Genomic DNA, 21651 nt, shown 5'->3' on the forward strand with positions numbered 1-21651 from the left:
ATGGTTTTTAGAGGAAAATCTGGGAATCAGATTTTTGGATGTGATTAATTCAGGAAAAAGAAGAAATTTCTCCAACATAATCAACACCATAAGTCCGGAATTTATTGTCATACATGTGGCGCTACAGTTCAGGTCCATGTCGGCTTACATCATTCCAGATCTACATTCTGGAAAACGGAGGAGAAGTAAAACAAGGAACAACAACTTTTACACTGTCCTCACAATTCATCCGAATTTAGGAGAAAAATCGTGATAACAGGAGAGTTGATTAAATTCATAAATAATTTCGTGATTACAACGTTTGTTACGTTTAAAAGAACCAAGTTTTTACATTATATTTCTTCCGTTGAATGCTGCCTATTATATCAGGTAACCCTACGCATATAATCAAACTAGTAACGTCTTTAAAAATTACCTAGACGTAAAAAGCTATTTTCATTCGTACCCGTACATACCCAATGAAATATGTTCATATCGACGTTGGGAGGAATATTCTATATGTTTGTCGAAATCGATAAGGAAATCTTGTGATTTTTTGCGATCTGTTAACACGTCATGTTATAAATGTGAGATAAATTTTGCGTATCCATTTGAAATGTACAAAACATAACTATTGCATATTTCCTTTCGCAGATCCTACTCGTGAAATGTCGAACTAAAGCACTGCTTATTGAGTCCTACTGAACAGTTCCGAAGACTGTATAATCTATTGTGAATGTATGAATCAACAGCATCCTTGTATAAACCACAATGCAAAGCTTGGAGCCGGCATCATGTCAAGAAGCTGATGTGAGTATCGAGGGAATTACGGAATCGTCAGGAAATCTTTATTAACAATTTATTATATTTTCAGTACATGTTGAATGATGCCTACTGTAAACTGAGGAAGTCTCCATCGAGACAGCAGTCGCTGTTGCTCGATCCGTCGCCGCAGTATCCGAGTCTACCTAGTCCGATCCTGAATGACTCCACTCCACTGTTCAATACCAGCAGCAGTAGCAGTGCAACGAGTCCGCTACCATCGTCGTCATCTTATGCGACCTTGAGCGGAATCCACTCAACCTCGCCACCAGCGACGCTCCTGGCAACACCCTCCTCCTCGTCATCAGTTTCTTCGTTCCTGGGCCCGGGTGGAAGCAGTTCATCTTCCCAGCTTCTCAAGTCCTCCCTATCGAGTGGTGTTCCATCATCGGGAAGCAGCTTATCGTTAAGCAACCATCATCACCATCACATCGATAAGAGGGGAGCAACTGATTCCGGCTACGTCAGTAGTTCCCCGTCAAAGAAATCGAAACTATCTTCCTCGGCCGGATCGTTGACAGCATCAGGGTCTTCATCAATCAATAGTTCTTCCACAGGCGCTAGTAATTTCAGCGGTAGCAACAACCACCACCATCAGCAGCAGCAGCAGCACCATCATCATCAGTACCACCACCAGGGCAATAGCAGCAACAGCAATTATGGTTCGGCGGGATCCCCTCAGCAAACCGGTGCCGGGAGCTCTGGAGGTTCGGCGACGACTGGTGGAAGCTCGAACCCTACTGGCAGGTTTAACATACATGACAAACTTAGGGAATTGTATCTTGAATTACTAGCTGAGGACAATACTGAAACTAATAGGGTAGGTTGGAACATTCCGGACGGATTATGACGTTTGATTTAATCATGCACTCTCTTTCCCACAGATTAACTTAAGAAACACCTCGTTTCTGCTGGATAAACTGGTGTTGCGAGAAAACCTGAACACACTGATCCTAAATCTCTACCCCGGCAATAAAGGATATTCGTTGGCATTTAGGAGAGGAACTGAGCAAGCAAACGATGGAGGGCGAAATGTAAGTACACGCAAGAAACTACCGTAAAGTGCCGTCGTAATTCAGCGCAACTATGATCCTAATTCTGCGAATTTTAGAAAATTTCTAGGAAATTGAAAATTGGGTTTATTTCTCACAGCAATTTACGACAATTTGACTATCAAAATAACGTTCCGAAAAAGTGCTTGTTGTAAGTAAACTAAATTATTAAAAAACATTTTTTGAAAATCATCAATAATTTTACCGTTGTTTCACTTATTTTGATATTTAGCACGTATAATAGCAAATGGTATAAATTGAGTAATTGACCTAATCTTATCAACTCGATATCCAACGTTTGTCGAATATCGATGGATCCTGGAAAAAAAAACGGTTAATAATATGCTTTTGTGACACTGTGATGTACAACCGTTATGTAGGGTGCCGGTATCGATAGTGGAACTTTTATGAACTAAAAATCATAACATAATATCGAAAAATCCTCCCATGATCTCCCATGATCTTCCAGCTGCCCTAATGAGATAATAAGATTTGTTCGAAAAAAGTAGGGAAAAAACAGCAAGTCAAATTGTTCCATAATGAAAAATAATCGCATGTCAGTCCGCACCATGTAACACAAAAATGAACCGTGTTTTGATCATCTTTATATTTTTCTCTAAAAGCTATCGTAGTAAAAAGCAAATTGTGAAAGTTTCATTACGATTTGAACACGGTCTAATCCTCTGGAATTTTTTGAATATTCATATGGAAAACGAGTTTGGCATGAGATGAGACTGACTTGCGATTCACGGCAGTTTTGGTATGAATAAAAAACGTTTAGAACATGTAGTACATGCTACTTTCGAACATAAGCCTGTACTACATTATGCATTACGGGTAGCAGTGAGCTGTCAACTGTTAACACAGAAAGAAAAATCCATGTAAAATGCAGCGTGAAATCATGCACATAAAAGGAATGCCAGATTTGTCACATATTTACACTACAAATCATGTAAAATTATAAATACATATTGCTATGTTTCCGCTCTACATCGCGTAAGCGACCATGGACTCGAACCAATTACGCAAAAAATCCATGTAGGTTGTGCATTATTATAAAAATTCACCATGATAAGTTCTTCCTTAAGTTGTAAGAAAGTTATGCACGATTTGTAGTGTCAATTTGCGATATATCGGACATTCCCTTTATGTGCATTATTTTATGAAGGCTTGACATCAAAGATTTTTTCTATGTGGTTGTCCGTCTGTGACTTGAAATTTTAGCTGGAAGTATATATCCTATGATTGAGATTAGAGCAATCATGAAATTAATCAGTTTCTATCATTTCTTAGATTCCAGTACTGAGATTCTGATGGAAGAGCGGTATAATTTTAAGTTTCCTCTTCGAATTTTAACAGCACGTTGCATTCCGATGATGGCGCTAGTGTTCTCGTTATTTGGATAGGTATCGTAGTAGTATTCCTGGAATTTATAGAAATAATAATAAATTCTCACGTAGGTGGATTGAGGAAGGATTTATTGGAATTCTGGAAAGTATCTAGGAATCCCGCTAAAACTATAGTGAGTCCAATAAGATTGCTGAGCTTCTTATTAAACTCATGTATTTCATTCGATTAGTTGAATGAATGTTGAGATTTTTATGGGAAATATAGTTACTCCGGTAGTAATCGTTAGAAATCAATGGAGACTCCATCTGAAACACCAGGATTCTCCTCAAAATGGCAGCGTCCATTTATTACGGAACGCCTAAATTGGAAAATTTTAATTTTAATCTAAGACGTAAAGAACATTAGATTTAACGAGTTTTATGACAGGATCATTTATGTCGGCATGATCATAATTGTTTGATTGTGCATGGAAATTGTAAACGAGTGAATGTTAGGCAAAGCTTAAATGATTTTGTCTTATGGGAGAGCTCGTCGAATAAGGTTCGAGTGTAAGTCTACCAGCACTGTCTCGAGGAATTCATACGAAATTTCTAATCCTTGGCAGATTTTCCAGCTTCTGGCGAGATCATTGAATTTCGTTTAGGAGTTTCGAAATCCTTCACTATTTCCACTCAAATCATTGACGAAATTTTCTCGAATCTATTAGCAGGATTTTTTAGGAGATTTTCAACTCATATTTGTAGTAAGGATCTTTGAAAGATGGCTGCGAAGATTCTTGGCGAATCGGGTAAGTGATCTATTAGCTGAGCACTTTCCTATAGGTGCGGAATTATTTATGCCCCTGTCCTTTGGTTCAGAAAGGGGTATGGGCGCGTTCTGCCAACTCGGTCGAGGCAGATTTCTTGTGTGAACAAGTTACAACATGGACGTTCTAAAGTGCCAGAATGAAGTGTTGTGCTTGTGGGGAGCACTTGAAGATGGGATGGAAGGTCATTACTTCGCGTTCGTGCTTTACTCCTGCTTATCTTAAAAGTTATATACAATAACCGACCCTAAGTTAAACTATCTAAATTAACAGTTGCAAATACAATAATCGTCGTCGCGTTAATTTTATCATAATGATCTTTTATCTACATCCGTCGAACCATTCTGAATGGCCGTTGTGAGAATATCACCAAGAACTTCTCACATGCATTAAAGCTGAATTGTCCTACATTGAAAAATTGAGGTTTTCGCTTTTTTGGATTATTTTTTTGTTGTTCGTCATCAGTATTGTTGAGATGTCCTGAATGCCGCACATGGCGTACAGTGATCATTGCCATGGAGTTTCTCGTAAGCTGCATGGGGATTGTTATCATGGGAATCCAAGGAGCGAATTTTGTATGATTTCATTGTAGGCCAATACAGCAATAAAGCATGTAACAATCGCTAACATTTCTTCTCTCTTTATCCTTGTTTTCATATCTAACCCGCTATTACAACGAGGAAAAATCCATCGGAGAGGAAAGACATGGCAGCGTATTGGCCGAGAAAAGATAAATATCACTTTATTGGTCGATTTTCTCCATACGATTCGTAGTATTCCAGATCTTCTTTATGTGTAATTTGCAAAAGAAGAAGAAGAAGTCATTCCAGGAGCAGGTTTTAAAATATGGGTCAAAATTTCACAACTGATGTGTTAGTCCAATTACTCAATTTTGTGTAAGCGTTAATGAAAAAAGCGGGATGAGATTTTTAGTTTGATTTTTCCAATACCAAAACCGAATTACTTTAATTCGCAACCACTGGTAGGTGTACCAGGGGCAGTATGAACACCCGGGGTAGCATGGAGACCCCCTGTAACTTTGCATATGCGAATAATTTTACCCTTTAGGTACGCACAATATTTCAGTTGCCTGTCGGAACAGTGATTCATCCATTAAAATTTCAGAAAAAATGTTTAAGGTTTCAGAGGCAAATGATTGCAAGTTGACCGATAATGTAGCTCTTGATTGAACCTTTAATTATTTATGCTATTTTCACAATTATAGTAGATTTTTTCTGCTACTTTAAGACATAAAAAACTTATATGAATATTTACTGTACTGGTGGGGCAATATGGACACCGGGTGACAAAGTAGAGCTGACACTTTAACCTTCGGGCTGTCGCGCTGTTGTACTTTGTACAACAGTTGTGATTTATGTGCTATCATTTTGCAACAAAGATATCTATCGACACCAAACCAAAATGTATTCCTCAAGAATCTTCTTAAGAACAATACTCGACAGTTTTTATTTACAGTATGACCATTTATAATACGGTAAAATCAACAAATGTACATGGAAGTCGCATAATAATGAACGCACTATGTACGGTTCGAGGAAACCATAGTTTGAGATCGTCATATCTCGAAATCCAAATAATGTAGAAACTTGGGGTCTTTAGTGAAGTTGTTCTGGAGGTGAAGCGCTATCTGATGGTACCATTTAATTCGGAATTTGACCGCTAGGTGGCACTAGTGGGCATGGAAGTTTTAATTTTGTTTTGCAGATTTTTCAGGATCCTGACCATTTAGAAGGATGTCGTCTTCGGCAAAGTTGTTTAGTAAGTTAAGGACTATCATTTTTCGAACTAGTTTATTCAAAATTTTGCCACTAGGCGGCGCTAGTGAGCATGAAACTTTTGTTTGCAGATATCTCAGGAGCCTGACCACTTAGAAAGATGGTGTCTTCGGCAAAGTAGTTCAGTAGCTCAAGGGCTATCATTATTTGAGCCAAGAAATACGATATTTTGCCATCAGGTGGCGAGTGAGCATGAAAGTTTTGTTTTGCGGATACTGCAGGATCTTGACTTTTTAGACAGGCACCTTTGGCAAAGTTGTTCAGAAGCTCAGGGACTATCATTATTTTAATAAATCTCTAACTTTAAGGATTAAATAAAGAAAGAATTTGAGCCACTGAACAACTCTGCCGAAAACACCATCTTTCTAAGTGATCAGGCTCCTGAGATATTTGCGAAACAAATGTTTTATGCTCACTAGCGCCACCTAGTGGCAACATTTTGAATCAACTAGCTCAAACAATGATAGTCCTTGAGTTATTGAACAACTTTGCCGAAGACGCCATCTTTCTAAGTGGTCAGGATCATGAGATCTAGGAAACAAAACCTTAATGCTCATTAGCGCCGCCTAGTGGCAAAATCCCGAATTTCTTGGCTATGATAATGATAGCCCATAAGCTACTGATCAATTTTGCCAAAGACGTCATCTATCTAAGTGGTCAGACTCCTGAGATATTCGCAAAACCAAGGGTGTTGTACAAAGTACAACGTGCGATTACTCACGTTACAAAAATTCGCGCGACGACCGAAAGGTTAAAAAGAAAGAAATATAACTTAAAACACAAAATTATCTTAAAACATTTAGAATTTAATGCAATGATTATGATGCGGAACCACAAATCGGTTGAAAACCGTCAATTCTGAATAAAAACTGACCTGGAGGCAATATTGAAAGCATCTCTACGAAAAATATCGTAAATTGGTTTTATTCATGTTCAAAGTCACCTGCCACTATGGTTTCCTGAACATGTACTTCATTTTTCGAAGTTCTGGGAATGATCGCGGGACTATTTTTCTATAAACGTTAAAGCGTTCATACTGCCCCATGGAGGTGTCCACTTTGCCCCGCTAGATTGGTGATGACTACCAAATGTAAGCTATTTTTAAACCTTTTTTTTTTTTGAAAACAAAATATTTGTGCAACAATGTTTAACAAATGCTTAAGAACTCTAAAAAGCATACTGCACATAAAAAAACAGTATAATATTCATGTCTTTACAGCCAAAATAGGTAAATTCCTTAGGGTGTCCATACTGCCCCGTGTCTCCCTACCGGCACCCTACAGATAAATGAGCCAATGTCAAAATTTAGTTGTAACTCGTAAAATTTTGGACAATTTTGCAGAATTAGGCAAAGCGCTAAATAAGGGCACTTCACTATTCACAAAGTGCAGCAAACTAATGATCATTTCTTCCCAATAATAGGTCTCAAAAAGTGGTGCTATATCATCGGACCGTGCCGGATCACCCTCGATGGGGGCACCGGTCTCAATGGATATCAATTCGGAGCAACTGCAGGAAACCATTCGGTGGCCGTACGAAGAGGAGGAACTGCTCGAATGCATCGACCGGGAGGAAATACCCCTCGTTCTGGTCGATCTGTTCGAGAGCAAGTGCCCTGGGTTGTTCTACTCGGGTTGTGTGATTGCGGAGATTCGGGACTACCGGCAGTCGTTTCCGATCTTTACCTGTGATACGTACCACGTGCTGCTAAAACCAACCAATCAGGTAGGTTTCGGTTTGATTCTATTGGTGGGTTTGAGAATTGGTTATGATTATTGCTTTTGGTTTTCCAGACTTTACTGGCCGATGTGAATCTACTGACGGCGGAAGGCGAATGGAGTCCAGAAGAGAAGATCGCTCTAGAAAGCCAATTGGTTTTGGCTACGGCGGAACCGTTATGTTTAGATCCAAACCCAGAAGTAGGAATCATGGCCATCAATCAGCAGCATCGTCGCCACATCTTCAATACTACACCGATCCGAAGGCAAGCGAAGAAGTTCTCACAAGTTGCCATAAATCGTAAGAGGAAAACGGATCAATTCACTCACAGCTTTGGATTGGAGCTGAGCGATTTCATGACAAAATACCGAGCCAAACCACGCCAGTACACGGCCAGCAAGCGAAGTGTGGTAAGCTTTACACTGCCGAAGAAGCCTTCCGACGTGACACCATCGGTGAAGGTGCCAAGTCTCGACCTACCAGAACTGGCTCCGCCAACGGAGGTAAACGTAGAGAAATTTGCTCGAAAATACGATGGTCCGAAGGAAAGTCGAGACTGCATTCCCCAGCTAATCGAGGAGTACATTCTGGAAACGGATCGTGTGGTTAGTCGAGGGGATACAAGAACTTATCACATTAAGCTATCGATTTTCCAACGACCCTCCAATTCGGAATACCTAGGTGAGCTGTATGTGGACAGAGATTATCGGGAAAACGAACGAAATGGAGAAGCGTGTCAATTTACGCTCGGTACAAGGGCACATGCACATCGCTACATACAGCAATTTACCGAAATATTCACCGAGGAAGGCAGGAAGTCGGTTAAAATCACACATCTGGTTCCAGGACAAGTCCCCAAGGTGCTTCATACTGCTGGAATGCGAGAGCAAAGTGTTCAACAGCAACAACAACAACAGCAGCAGCACCAACAACAACAGCAACAGCAGCAGCAGCAACAGCAACAACAACAACAGCAGCAGGCAATCCAACAGCAACAGGCTCAAATTCAACAACAAATTACACAAATTCAGCAACAACTGCAGTCACATCCTACGCATGCTCTTATCACTCGATTGCAAGCTACCAATCCAGCTTTGGTATCACAAATTGCATCGGCTGGCGGTAACATAACGATTAACACGACCAATCCGGGCGCCTTACCCGGGAATCAACAACAAATTCAAGTACATCAGCAGCAACAACCGCAACAGCAAATAACTCAGCAGCAAATCATAACTGCTGGACCTTCCACAAACATCATCACTATTGGTGGAGCGACGTTACAACAGCAGCACCAACAACCCCAGCAACAACAAATTCACATACAACAGCAGCAGCAGCAACTTGCGAATCCACATCAGCAACAGCTCGTCGCCACCAGCGCTGGCCATCAGCAAATCTTTACCACCTGTGATACCGCTAGCAATGCAGTACAGCAATCCACTGGCACTACAATAACTCTCCAACAACAACAGCAGCAGCAGCAACAACAACACGTACAGCAAATTCAGACACAGCAACATCAACCCCAGCAACAAACGTTAAGTCTCAGCAATGGGTCGCTGCTATTGGTACAACCTTCGGGGCAGATATCAAATCTAACCACAGCCAATGCTGGTACTCATCAAACAACTGCGGGTGCTAGTGGCAATGTTGCCACAGGAACTCAAAACATTCAAGGCTTCACTTTTACCTCAGCTCCACAAACTGCCACTATCATCAATCAGGGCGGTGCCACCGGTACTGCCACAGCTACTGGAAATCGAGTCCCACTGTTGGTAAGACTCGAGAACAAAGCTTCCCAACATCTGCAACAGCAACAACAACAGCAGCAGCAGCAACAACAAACTCAACACGTTCAGTCGCAACAGCAAAATCAGAGCACGGCTACCACTATTCATACGAACAATCCAGAAATCAACGCTATTGCACTCAGCATCATGAACTCTGCTAATCAATTCAGACAACAGCAGCAGCAACAGCAACAACAGCAGCAGCAGCAACAACAACAACAGCAGCAACAGCAACAGCAGCAGCAACAAATAGTCAAGTCAAACTCGAATGCTGCCATTATAAGTTTGCTGAACAGTGCTCCAGCTGCTATGACAAATTCATCTGTTCTGAACAGCGGTTTGAGTATCCCGGTGGGCAAAACCACAACTGAGTTGCATCAGCAGCAACAACAGCTTAATCAGCAGCAACAACAGCATACGATCCATCACCATCAAGTTACTGGAACGACGACTATTTCGAGTAGTGCCGCCGCAGCACTGTTTAACAGCGTGGGTGGCCGGAAGATACAGATACAGCAACAACCGGGGGGACAACGGATACTGAACCACACGAATCTGATTGCCGTGAGCAGTAACCCTACGGGGGGAAGCCTAGGACAGGCCCAGCTGATAAACATACAACCTGCCTCTGCCGCCAATACCAACGACCAGCAACAGCAGGTTCATCAACAGCAACAATCGCAACAGATTGGCCAAGTTCAACCTTCCAATATCCGGGTTACAATGTCGGCTTTAGCGTCTCAGTTAGCATCTCCTCCTGCAATTCTCACTACTTCCAATCTTCCGCAAAGCTTTAACGTTGTAACGGCTTCCGGCAATGCTGCAGTCCAAGGCCAAAATTTTACCAATGCAGGCAACAATACTACCAGTAAATTGATAATCAATAGTACAAATCAACGAATACTGAACATCAACACAAACAATGCGAACAATTCGAGTGCAGCGGCTGCCGTTGCTGCTGCTCTGGGAATCAGGCGAGTAAGTGGAGCTACCACCGATGGAAGTGGCGGTATTCAGCTGCAGATTCAAGGGGCGGATGGCATTCGACGCATCGCGACCGGTACCGGGAATGACATTCAACTTCAGATACAGGGTATATCATCACCGGGTAGTGATCATTCCAATGCGTCCTCCTCTGCATCGGTGAATGTTGCTCCTGGTGGTACTGGCGGTGCAAATACCGGAACAGCGGGAGGAACTGGAAACATAATATTCAACAATATGTCAGGTTTAAGTGCTTTACTAGCGACCACGTCTTCATCTCCTCAGCAAACAGTGGCCACGGCTTCTGGCGGCGTGGACAATAGCACGGCACTCGGCACCTCCAACCTAGGCAGTAACAATAGCAGTAGCAACAGTAATAATAATAATTCAGCATTAATTGAAAGACTGACTTCATCTAGTAATATAAACCTAACTAATAACCTCCCGACTGCGAGCCCCGGACTGCAGTTCACGATACCATCGCCGAAAACGCCCCAACAGCAATCTCAGCAACATCTGCAAATTCAGTCACCATCGTCATCGATATCACCGCTTTCTAGTCCTCCGCCAACGGTGACCCTTCATCCGCAGCAACAGCAACAACAGCCCCAACAGCAGCAGCAGCAGCAAATCCAGCAACAACATCACCATCAGCCCCAGCAAACGACGGTCAATCTGCAGGGACTGAACTTTGCAAGTCTGCACGGTGCGATGACGTCGATACCGGGGCTGCAAAACGTTCAGGTAAGATTCTTTTGAATGTTTTGGTGGTGGTACCCCGAATGGCATAAGGTAGTTTGGCTTAAAGTCATTTGGCATAATTCAATAAATGGCCAAGGGCCATTTGGTTTAACTAGGGCGATCAGCAAACCGGGAACTTCACATCGTTGGGAAAAAACCGATAAAATTACGGATTATTTTTAATGCTGGGAAGATTCTATAGCATTTTGCAGAAAACAATTCCCCAGAAATCCGTCTCTCAGAATGAATTATTTCCCAGAATGTACCATCCCACAGAAATTCAATCACCATCCCCCAGAAAGCTATATGAGGTACCGTTGGGCAAATGTGTAAAAAAAAGTATAGTTAAGGTTCGCGACATTATAAATACTTCCAGTTATAAAGAATATAGTGGTTTATATTTTTAGAATGGCAACTAAACGTTATCTTCAATTCGATTTTTTGTGCAAAGCTCCAGAAAAAAAATTAGAGAACGTTTTTTTTTTGAAAAACGGTCTTTTCAAATAATGTCGACAGAATGGTGAAATAGCAGATAGATTTACGATTCCTAACAACTTTAACATTTGTTCAAGAGTCTCAATAAACAAAAACATAAATCACATGTAAACGATGAACTTTTAATTCTTGTCAATTCAATTTCCCTCAGTCAGGTCATTGTTGTTCAAATCAATCGACAATATGATAATGAATGTAAATTGTATTTTTTACCGCGAGGATGCATTTACGTTACTGTATTGTAAAATTTCTATCACTCGCAAGGTTCTTTTTTTAGAAATTTTATTTGACAAGGACATAATTCGGATGTGACATCGAGAAAACTTTTAAGCGCAATCACTCTTAAAAACGTAATCCTTCGATGAAGTATTTCTTGAGTGGATAGGTACACCAAATCTTCATTTTTATATATGCAATTAGCTTAATATCGACATTCACCGGATTCACCGAAATATCGTAAGGCGCTCTCTTTTTGAGTTCCCAACGAATAAAGAGTCGGTGAAGGATTACCATAATTTGCAACTGGTGAGCTCGTTTCATAACACTTTTTTATCTTAGTTACGTTACTACAAGTATCGACTTAAGTTGTTACAAATATTTTTAATACACACATCCCTTATTTTCATCATTTGTAAAAAATATTCTTTGAATAGTTCGACAATATGAATGTTGACGATTTTTTTCAATCTTCTACCGTGGATGTACCATAATTAATGCGCGTCAAACTTGACGCATTTTCGAATGTATAACATCATAGTCTAATTGAACTTCCAACTAGTACTCAAAAATCAACCTAAATTTATTATGTAATTAGAGTTTTCATACAGCAATTAGTTAAAAAAATATTTGAAATATATATTAATTGTTTTATGGCTTTAGCGGTCATGCGACTCAAAGCTAAAGGGAGTCTATAGAACCAAATTATGGTAATGAATAGGTGAATAGGCGACGCAAGGGAGCGACAAGATTGAAATTTAATTAGGTGGTGAAAGTTGAGCAAGCCATTTTAAAGTCAGTAAGCATCGAAGCGTCTTGTATTTTGCCTAGCTTCTCTACTGGAAAAGGGTTGGCTCAAAGCTTTGAGCTTTGCTACCAATACAGGCAAAATACAGGAGGCTTCAATGTGCTCTTATACTGACGGCAATCAACCGAACGGTTCTATCGATCGATGACTGATATTGGGAATTAACACGCAGTCAGAGATGGTTTGTCTCTATCATGTGTGCTCTTCCCGGAAGCCTGGTTGACACTAGCGTATGAAAAGTTGCAAATGTATTGACCAATATTGCAAGCCTAAAAACATCAAGCTATTGCCAGAATGCCAGTAAGCTCTTTCTCAGTCTGAAAATCATTGTTATCGATCATTTGTGACACCGCACGTCGAAAACTTCTAATTAAAATCGATTGTTTGTAAAATAGAAAAATCGAAAATAATCGTTTAGTTTTAACTTGGAAATCTTTCTGGCTTGCTACTCATATTTTAAGTTTTGCATCACCATTCTGATATCAAGTTTATCATAATAATTTGTGAAATGAAAACTATATTCAATAATAATCTGCAACATTTACACATAAAAGATATTTTCACTAAAAATGTGTATTTTGTGTTAAATATAACCAGAAGTATGGGACCGCCACAAAGCCGCGAAATTTTGAATTTATCGCCTTGGTTAAACGAGAAATTTCAAAAAGTTTGCCGCGAATTTCCATTGTCCTTAGTTATGATTTTTAAGTTCACATCGAATAAATTTAAAAAGCCACTTTTTTACACTATCAATTTGTTGTGGACAAGTTAACAATCTTTCGGTATATTATGCAATAATAATCGCTGAATTTCATGAATTTCTCTCCTGTTCGAAAGTTATGAATGGCATCAATGGTTTACGCTGGAACTTACCCCCGCGGTACCTTATTTCTAAAAAAAGCTGTCAGGTCTTTGATGTGGAAGTGCTAGTAAAACACCAAGCTGAGAAGACGGCTCTGCTCCGGAATATAATTCTAAAAAGAAAATTAAGGATTGAGGTGACCTACCATCAGTGCACCAGATTCCGGAAAGTTCTTCTTCTTCTTGGCATTTACGTCCCCACTGGGACAGAGCTTGCTTCTCAGCTTAGTGTTCAACGAGCACTTCCACAGTCATTAACTGAGAGCTTTCTTTGCGAAAGTTGCCATTTTTGCATTCGTATATCATGTGGCAGGTACGATGATACTCTATGCCCAGGGAAGTCAAGGAAATTTCGATTACGACAAGATCCTGGACTGACCGGGAATTGAACCTAGACACCTTCAGCATGGCGTTGCTTTGTAGACGCGGACTGTAACCACTCGGATAAGGAAGGCCTAAGGAAAGTTATGCGTTCAAATGTTTATTATAAAATTACTATTGTGTCGATCAACACTATGTTTATGTCCCAATCTTCTTCTTTCTGGCGTTACGTCCCCACTGGGACAGAGCCTGCTTCTCAGCTTAGTGTTCTTATGAGCACTTCCACAGTTATTAACTGAGAGCTTACTATGCCAATGACCATTTTTGCATGTGTACATCGTGTGGCAGGTACGAAGATACTCTATGCCCTGGGAAATCGAGAAAGTTTCCAACCCGAAAAGATCCTCGACCGGTGGGACCCTCAGCTTGGTCTTGTTGAATAGCTGCGCGTTTACCACTACGGCTATCTGGCCCCGCGTTATTTATCCTGATTTTGTTTATGGTCAAACCATAGCTACTACTGCAAAAAAGAAGGCTGATACTAAAATCGACATGATGATGATGATGATGATGATTATTTAGCCACCATCAGCGCAAGGATTACCTATGGCTGCAGAATCATACCGGGATGGTATGATCTACCTGATGGTTTGTTGTAGCAGGGCTAGTTAATATCTTTGAAGACCTTTGGAAGACAACACTAAGGCTGTTTTCTCATGACAAAAGGCTGGCGACCCCACGCACTTTCATCCAGTCAACAGTTCAATTAACTCCCCTAGGCTACCCCTCCCCAACACCCAATATATAGTAATATATCATATATAGTGTTAATAAAGTATCTTACCGTAAAATAATAGAAATAATGTTAGTGTGACTACCGTTGTTACTAGATACCGTGATCACCTCTGCATCTCCTGGGTAGATACATCACATCCGTTTACCATCGACACCATAAATACCTACCGACGTTGCCATTTTGTAGTTTCCCATCAAAACCACAAGCTTCGGATCGCTCAACCCGCTGCTATCAAATCCTGCCTGTATTTTCCCTTGATGAACGTTGACAGTACATTGTACCGGTGAGACAATTTCACAGCATTGAACTTGTTCCCGTCGTTGTTGGTTTTGTTTGTCGGGAAAAACTTTGCGATTCTGCCGAGTGGCTTTCCATCCTTGGCATTCACTTGCTTCCTGTTCCGTACCGACCCAGATTACAACATCTAGTTTCGCATATACACACCCGCACCACTCCGGGTCACAGGAATGATGCACATATTGGCTACTTTTAGTCACTATAAATATTCACAATTCTGTTGAAAATCCATCTTTTCTATATTTTACGAGAAAAAATCTTGACAGACGCAGAAAAAACACAACCGCTCGGTATCAACGCTTACTACGATCTTGAGGCTGATACTAAAATCGACATGTCCTTAAAATTTTGTTTAATGTTTTGCATAAGCGGTTATTGGAACACACAAAAATACCTAGTGTTCCAATAACCGCTCACGAGGTCTTGTGTTTTCATAAAGAAATTCTTTTTTGCCGCTGATTATCTATACTTGGAGCTACGTTGTGACATACAAATAGTTTCTATCGACACAATAGTAATTTTGTAATAAACATTTGAACACATAACCTCCTTTAAATGAGCGGAATCTGGTACCGTAATTTCGGGTGAAATTGATCATTTTTCACGGTTTTTCTAGTCTGTTTTCTATAATGTCAACAATGCCAAATAACAAAATGCAGGAAAACAAGTACGAAAGTGAGCCTCATCGACTCATGTAGCGAAATTTTCTAACAAACGTCATTTTAGTGTTAACAAATATCTCTAAAATAAAAAATCAGGGGATCTCATTTCGGGGTGAAATTGATCACATGTCAATGCCATTATTGTTAGTTTTCAAAACAACTCTACTTAATAAATTTGAGCTCTCTGAATCCGAATTCGCTTGTCAAATTCTTAACAATGCAGTATTTAAATAAATAACGAACAGTTAAATTTCAACAATTACGCGGAAAACGCCTAAATGTATGCAATTTCCTAAGGAATTCAATGATATCTAACAGAAATTCAATTAATTCAACCATATGAGCTAATTGGTACGAGTTTTGGTAATAAAATCTGGTTTAGGGATATATCTCAAGCATCCTCACAAACTTTCAGGTTTATACCATGTTCGAATCCTTGCTTAGAAATAGAAGTTTATAGGTGTTTGTCAATACTGCACCGTGCATGATTTTGAAATTTTACATTATTTTCATAATAATAAGCATTCTTAAACGCAAAAAAAACTTCACAACACACAATTCGACAATAGTTACGACAATCAATGTTCATTTATTGCTGCTTACATTGATATTTGTGCTCCATTACGAATATATAAAATCGTGTGATACGATGATCAATTTCACCCTTCTGATCAATTACACCCGATTTTACGGTACACTGATGGTATTTAATTAATGTAAATTTCATTAAAATCGATCGAACGATGACGAAGTAATGGAATTCAGATACTTCGATGTCGACACTCAGTGCTGTAAAGATTAATATGAAGAAGAATAGCCAAGCCAAATAACCTTATAACGAATGATTTTATGCCATTAAGGGGGCAGGATCCGTCATTGATTTCGGAATTTTCGAAAGCAGTTTTTTGGTTCAAAATCAAGAAAATTTACAGGAAAATGTGTTTTACTGTATTCTGTTCTCCAACCGACAAACAGTGAACACATTTCCATCGAAATTTGTTTAGTTTTGAACAGAAAAACTGCTTTTGTAGTTTCGATGATGACGATGATTACGATGACGGAGCGTTGATCGTTAAAGTTCCCCCGGTTTTGGTAGATCGAGTACTAACGCAGGTTTCCATATTATTTCCATAGGTTCAAATCCCAGGATTAGCCCAGCCAATATCGCTGTCGCTGTCTTCAGCTCCGTCCACGGGATCATCGACAGCCGCTAGTGTCCTGAATGCGGCGAACAATGCTGCCGCTGGCGGTAGCACAGGTCACCATCAAACCACTAGCCTATTGGTGTCCGTGCCGGTGTCGAACGCCGGTGCCGGAGGAAATCAGCTGAATACCTTGAATGCCGCCGGAAACGCAGGTACGACCGCAGGCGCTACAGGAACCGCTACCGTTGGTAGTGCAGCTGCCAATATACTCGGTGCAAACTCCCAAACCACCACCCAAACAGTGGTTCTCGCCAACCCTCAAACTAGCGTTGGCGGCTCTAGTCTGCTCTCTTTGCCAATTGGTAAGTTGTACGGAAGAATTCAACGCAATGGTGGTTCTAATGTCGAGTGTCATACTGCAGCTCAAATCGTAACTTCCGGTATGAAAGGCTTAGGCCAACAAAGCATACGTGCTGCTACACCTCTGACAGTGAACACCGGTCAACCGGGTCAGCAAATTCAGTTACTGAACATCAGTCAGCGGCCACGCAGTGGGCAACTTCCGGTGGTATCATCCGTCACTACACCGATCACAGCCAAGCAAATCGCCGCACGGGTAGCAGCTCAGCAACGCAGCATGAGCGGGTCCACGCTGAAAATAGCCACACCAATTACAGGTACGTATTTTTTTAAGTCGTTCTGGCACTTAACCAAACAGCGACTTTCGTTTTTTTCTGATTTGATGAGCAATACAACGCATTACTTCCGACATAAGGTTTAGTAAAAAAGCGGAAGGCACTATTCGGTTTAGTGTCAGAACGACTATACATCACCTTCTGTTTGTGCCAAAGAAAGTCTCTGTCGCAAATTCAAATTGTTATAACTTTGCGAAATTTGAATCAATTTTTGATATTTCTGCTGTTTTGAAAACAGAATTCAATTCCATTATATGGAAGAAAAAAATAAGAAGTTTTGATAATAATGAACATCTTTACGCTTACATCCAACAGCCACACATCACAACCAGCAATTGGGCCAAACGCTGAACGTGACCACAAATGCTGCCCCCAATCAACTTGTGATGACTACCAAACAACTTCATTTGAAGCTTCAACAACAGCAGCAACAGCATCAGCAGCAGCAAGCTCAACAAATTATAACCACAGCAAATCAACCCGCCGCTACACAAATCCATATCCAGCAGCATCAGCAGCTTGCCCAGGCTCAACAGCAATTGCAGCAACAAGTTCAAGTTCAGCAACAGCAACAACAGCAGCAGCAGCAGCAGCAGCAGCAACAGGCACAGCAAATAACGATCAACAATAGTGTCGTATCGTCGCTTCCTTTACCCACCATCACGCCGCCGCCACAGCTTACGCACCATCAAAGTGTGGTTAACGCCCTAGCTAGTAAACACCGGCGGAGATCGGCCGCCGACTTGAATAAGTAAGCTCCTTCACCCTTGTTGAAGTAAGTTGATTCTTTCCAAATCCACATACATGGGAAAAACACTATAGCACACACCAGCCACTCACCCACAGGGCTGTCCTCTTTTAGTCACTACACGCCCCCAGCTATCTAGATTAGAATTTAAGAACAAATTTCCCGGTTCCTCCCACACGTCAGTGCGCTGGGCCCGCTATGATGGGAGGCAGAAGCCTTTTCGCAAGATAGAAAACGACGTTCATGACGAATGAACGAAGCTTTCTCGTTTTAATTAGCTTTATGTACAATAATGGTCAAGAATTTATACGTTATCTATGATTTTTTATACATTAGCCACTCACAAAGAAATGTGTTATTTGTGCGGAACGAATAAAGTTAGTTAAAATCAGCATGAAAGCGGACTTGTTGTGGACTAGGATGGAACGGTGCAATACCTTCCTTTGATTCTTTCTATTGAAACCGATCGTTAGGATTAGTATACCAAGAAAGAAAATTCATATCATTTCCCTATTTTGAAATTGGATCGATAAACGGTCCTTTCTTGACTAACGTGTAGCAAATGCCCTGGAGGTATTTGTATATTTTACATTCAGGCATATTCCGAGTCTTTTCCTGTTCGTTGAGGCAGAAACAGACACTTGACCCCGACGTAGATGGATTGATGTTGATGAACTTCATCGAAAGCTGATGTCTGATGCCGTGTCTGCACTTATTCTGTATCAGGTCGTTGCTCAAGCTAGAGCACACTGCGGGCTACAAAGTTTCTCATTCACGGATAGTTCCAAGATTATCGCTGGTATCATTTTGATGAAGCATAAACATCTTTGACCCTCAGTGAAATGGAGGTTCCTAGTAGGACTCCGAGGCTTGTCAACGGATTCGTGACAATTGCCAGCGGAGCATTATCAACAGAATCGTAGAGGAACTTGAAGATTCTTAGTGGCACACTGAGCTGCAATAGAGCAATCCCAGCAGAATCTTGCGGATGCATAGGCAAAATGGCTCTTTTTAGTGAACGGATCCGAACAGAATCACTCACTATGGTGAATCGGATCTTTTGAACGGTTCAGTGCCTCAGCGGCACACAAAGTAAGAGCGAGCTGAACCGAGCGAACGGATCCAACGATCATTCCGTGTCGCGCAACTCGCACACCATATGTTGGACAATCTTTTGCTTCCTCTTTCTTCTTGCATTCTTCCCAAAAAAAAACTCACGATTTAACAGGACACGAACACGATATTCGGCCAATTTCCCTAACCGAATCTTAACTAAAGATGTAAAACTATGCGCTTGGTCGTTCGTGTGGGCTTTTTCTCTGTTTATCTTTCGCTGTAATGCAAGTGCGCGAAACATGATTGTCTGCCTAGGCGGAGAGCGCTGAGAACACGGATCAGCAAACTGTGCTTGCATATGTGGCGTGGCGCGTAAATCGTGGCGTGGCGTGTTATAATAAAGCCGAGGTACGAACAAAAGAGAATACTCGAAAACTTATTCAAACAGTCTTAAGTCAGAAAAGCAAACTAACTTTATCGAGCTTACGTGTTTCGCAGATGAAATTATACACGTTCCGCTCTAAACCAACTCGATTTTTCACTATTAGCACGTTGAATTTCCGGATTTAAGTAGGATTTTCAACTTTCGCAATCTTACCGCTACTTTCGCCACTCCGTTGTATGGAGAGACATTGTGACTTATCCACAAATGAAAACAAAACACTACTTGAGGCGATTTTACACTGGTACAAAAACGTAACTAAGTAACGTAAGTAACTGAATGAAACGACTTATTATTTTGTCAGAAAATGTTCGTGGAAAGTAATAGAAACTACCTAGTGTTCAAACGCGAGCTGATTGTATGCAAAATTTAAGCAATGTACACGACGAAAAATTGTTAAAAAGGTTGTTCATTTTAAAACAGTTTTAGAAGACAGATTATGATTCTTCTTAAATAATTTTCTCAAAACTGTATGGAAGTTACTTACGCCGATTTGAAAAAAGTAATCGAAAATAGGAGAAAATAATCCGTTCGGTCTTTTTACGGATCACTTTTTATCTGATTCGTTGTGTGACTGCTGATCGAATGCACCGACTCTCGCCAAAAAGAGCTACGGATCACTCGTTCAATTGTTAGTGATTCGGTTCTTTTGAACGGCTCCGATTCATTTTGTCCATCTCTAATACATGGTGCAGATATTTCCAACAGATTTCTGATCATTATTTTCAACGGGATTCCGACGGATTGAAGAAATCCCTACCGGCTCATGGAATACCTATTGGGATCTTGTAGATTTTTTTTTGCGTGATCCTGATAGTTTCCAGTAACTCTTGACGATTCTAAGAAAAGTCTGAAGATAATTTCCAAAGTTTGAGGATGCTGAAAAGATTCTCGCAGAATTTAAGGGTTCATAATAAGATCTTGAGGATTCCTAACAAACTCTTGAGCATTTTAGCGAAATTCAACGAGATCCCGTATAAGCTTAACGTGCACTTAAAATTGGGAACGTTAGTGGATGCTGAGTGATATCTTTCGACTTCTTACGAGATTCTGAAGAAACAGAATAAAGTTCTAAGATTTGGTTTCGGAATGTTTGGCTATCTTAAGCATACGCACCGCAATTTGAGTACAACTGAAAATTATAGAAAAAAAAACATTTCCTTACTTCACTTTTCGATTGGTTATCATATGAATTGTTCTTCTTTCAGTTCTTTATAAAGGGGATTCATGTCAAAGTGAACTGCATCATGTGGAGATATGGCGCTACTTCTCTATGTTGCGTTTTATTGATAAATAATCGATAATAAATCGAACCCCAGTAGGGGTCTGGATAATTTGGCATAAAGCCATTTGGCATAATGACCATTTAGCATAATGGACATTTGGCATAACATATTCTCATCAAGAACAGCCATCTTTTGAAAGAAAGCTATAATTCTTAAAAAAAAAAACAGAAATCCCGTAGACTCAAAAGTCAATTTTGACAAAAAGCGATGTAAAATTGTGAAAAATAATGGAATTGTTCTGGTGGGCTTCGATCCCACGACTCCCAATACGCTAGACTGGGCGCGTTAATCAACTTCGCTACAGAACGGTTAACGATTCTGCAGCGCGCTCGGCTTCACAACTCTGCATCTCAAATTCTCCTTCCTGCATCACAAATTCTCCTTCACAACTCTGCATCTCCTTCGGCTTTCTAAGATGCCCAATTCAACTCTCCTAAGCGTGCCTACGAACAACAGTGAGAGATTTTTTTAGCATCGCACTGTTGCCTTGTTTCCACCATACTACTCATAAGCGAAAGTTTTTCTCAATAAGATGGTTAGTATGAGTCAGGCTTTCAACCACTGTTCCACTATTTGTAATTTTTTCGCGTTAAAAATCGTTGTCGTTAAAGTATGATTTTTTTTATCCCGAGGACCGATACAAAAAGTTTTATAACCAGTAGTTTGCCTATATTTCCCTGTTCGTCATGATGGGAGACTATCTTGATTCTAGCTTCCGCGAAAGAACTATAACTATGCATGTCGTTCATGTTGTTTCTTCACTTACATTCGTTGACAGCTCA

At 40.5% G+C, this 21651-nt stretch overlaps 1 protein-coding gene across 7 annotated transcripts in view; it reads left to right on the top strand.

Annotated features, from left to right (window-relative positions):
- LOC110679609 (polyhomeotic-proximal chromatin protein) overlaps positions 1–19560 on the top strand; it is a 47295-nt gene extending 27735 nt beyond the window's left edge. For 5 of the 7 annotated variants that reach the window (XM_021854862.1, XM_021854860.1, XM_021854863.1 and 2 more), the window contains 7 exons: positions 634–789; positions 854–1621; positions 1686–1835; positions 7227–7529; positions 7598–11044; positions 16632–17319; positions 17653–19560. In XM_021854862.1, the coding sequence (XP_021710554.1) occupies positions 751–789; positions 854–1621; positions 1686–1835; positions 7227–7529; positions 7598–11044; positions 16632–17319; positions 17653–18092 (5835 nt within the window). In that variant the 5' untranslated portion in view covers positions 634–750 and the 3' untranslated portion in view covers positions 18093–19560. Of the gene's footprint in view, positions 1–521; positions 567–633; positions 790–853; positions 1622–1685; positions 1836–7226; positions 7530–7597; positions 11045–16631; positions 17320–17652 lie in introns of those variants that run through there. The other 2 variants (XM_021854867.1, XM_021854865.1) reach the window with 2 other exon arrangements.
- Positions 19561–21651: the final 2091 nt, after the last annotated feature.

Source organism: Aedes aegypti, chromosome 3 (assembly GCF_002204515.2).
Source record: "Aedes aegypti strain LVP_AGWG chromosome 3, AaegL5.0 Primary Assembly, whole genome shotgun sequence".
NCBI lineage: Eukaryota > Metazoa > Arthropoda > Insecta > Diptera > Culicidae > Aedes > Aedes aegypti.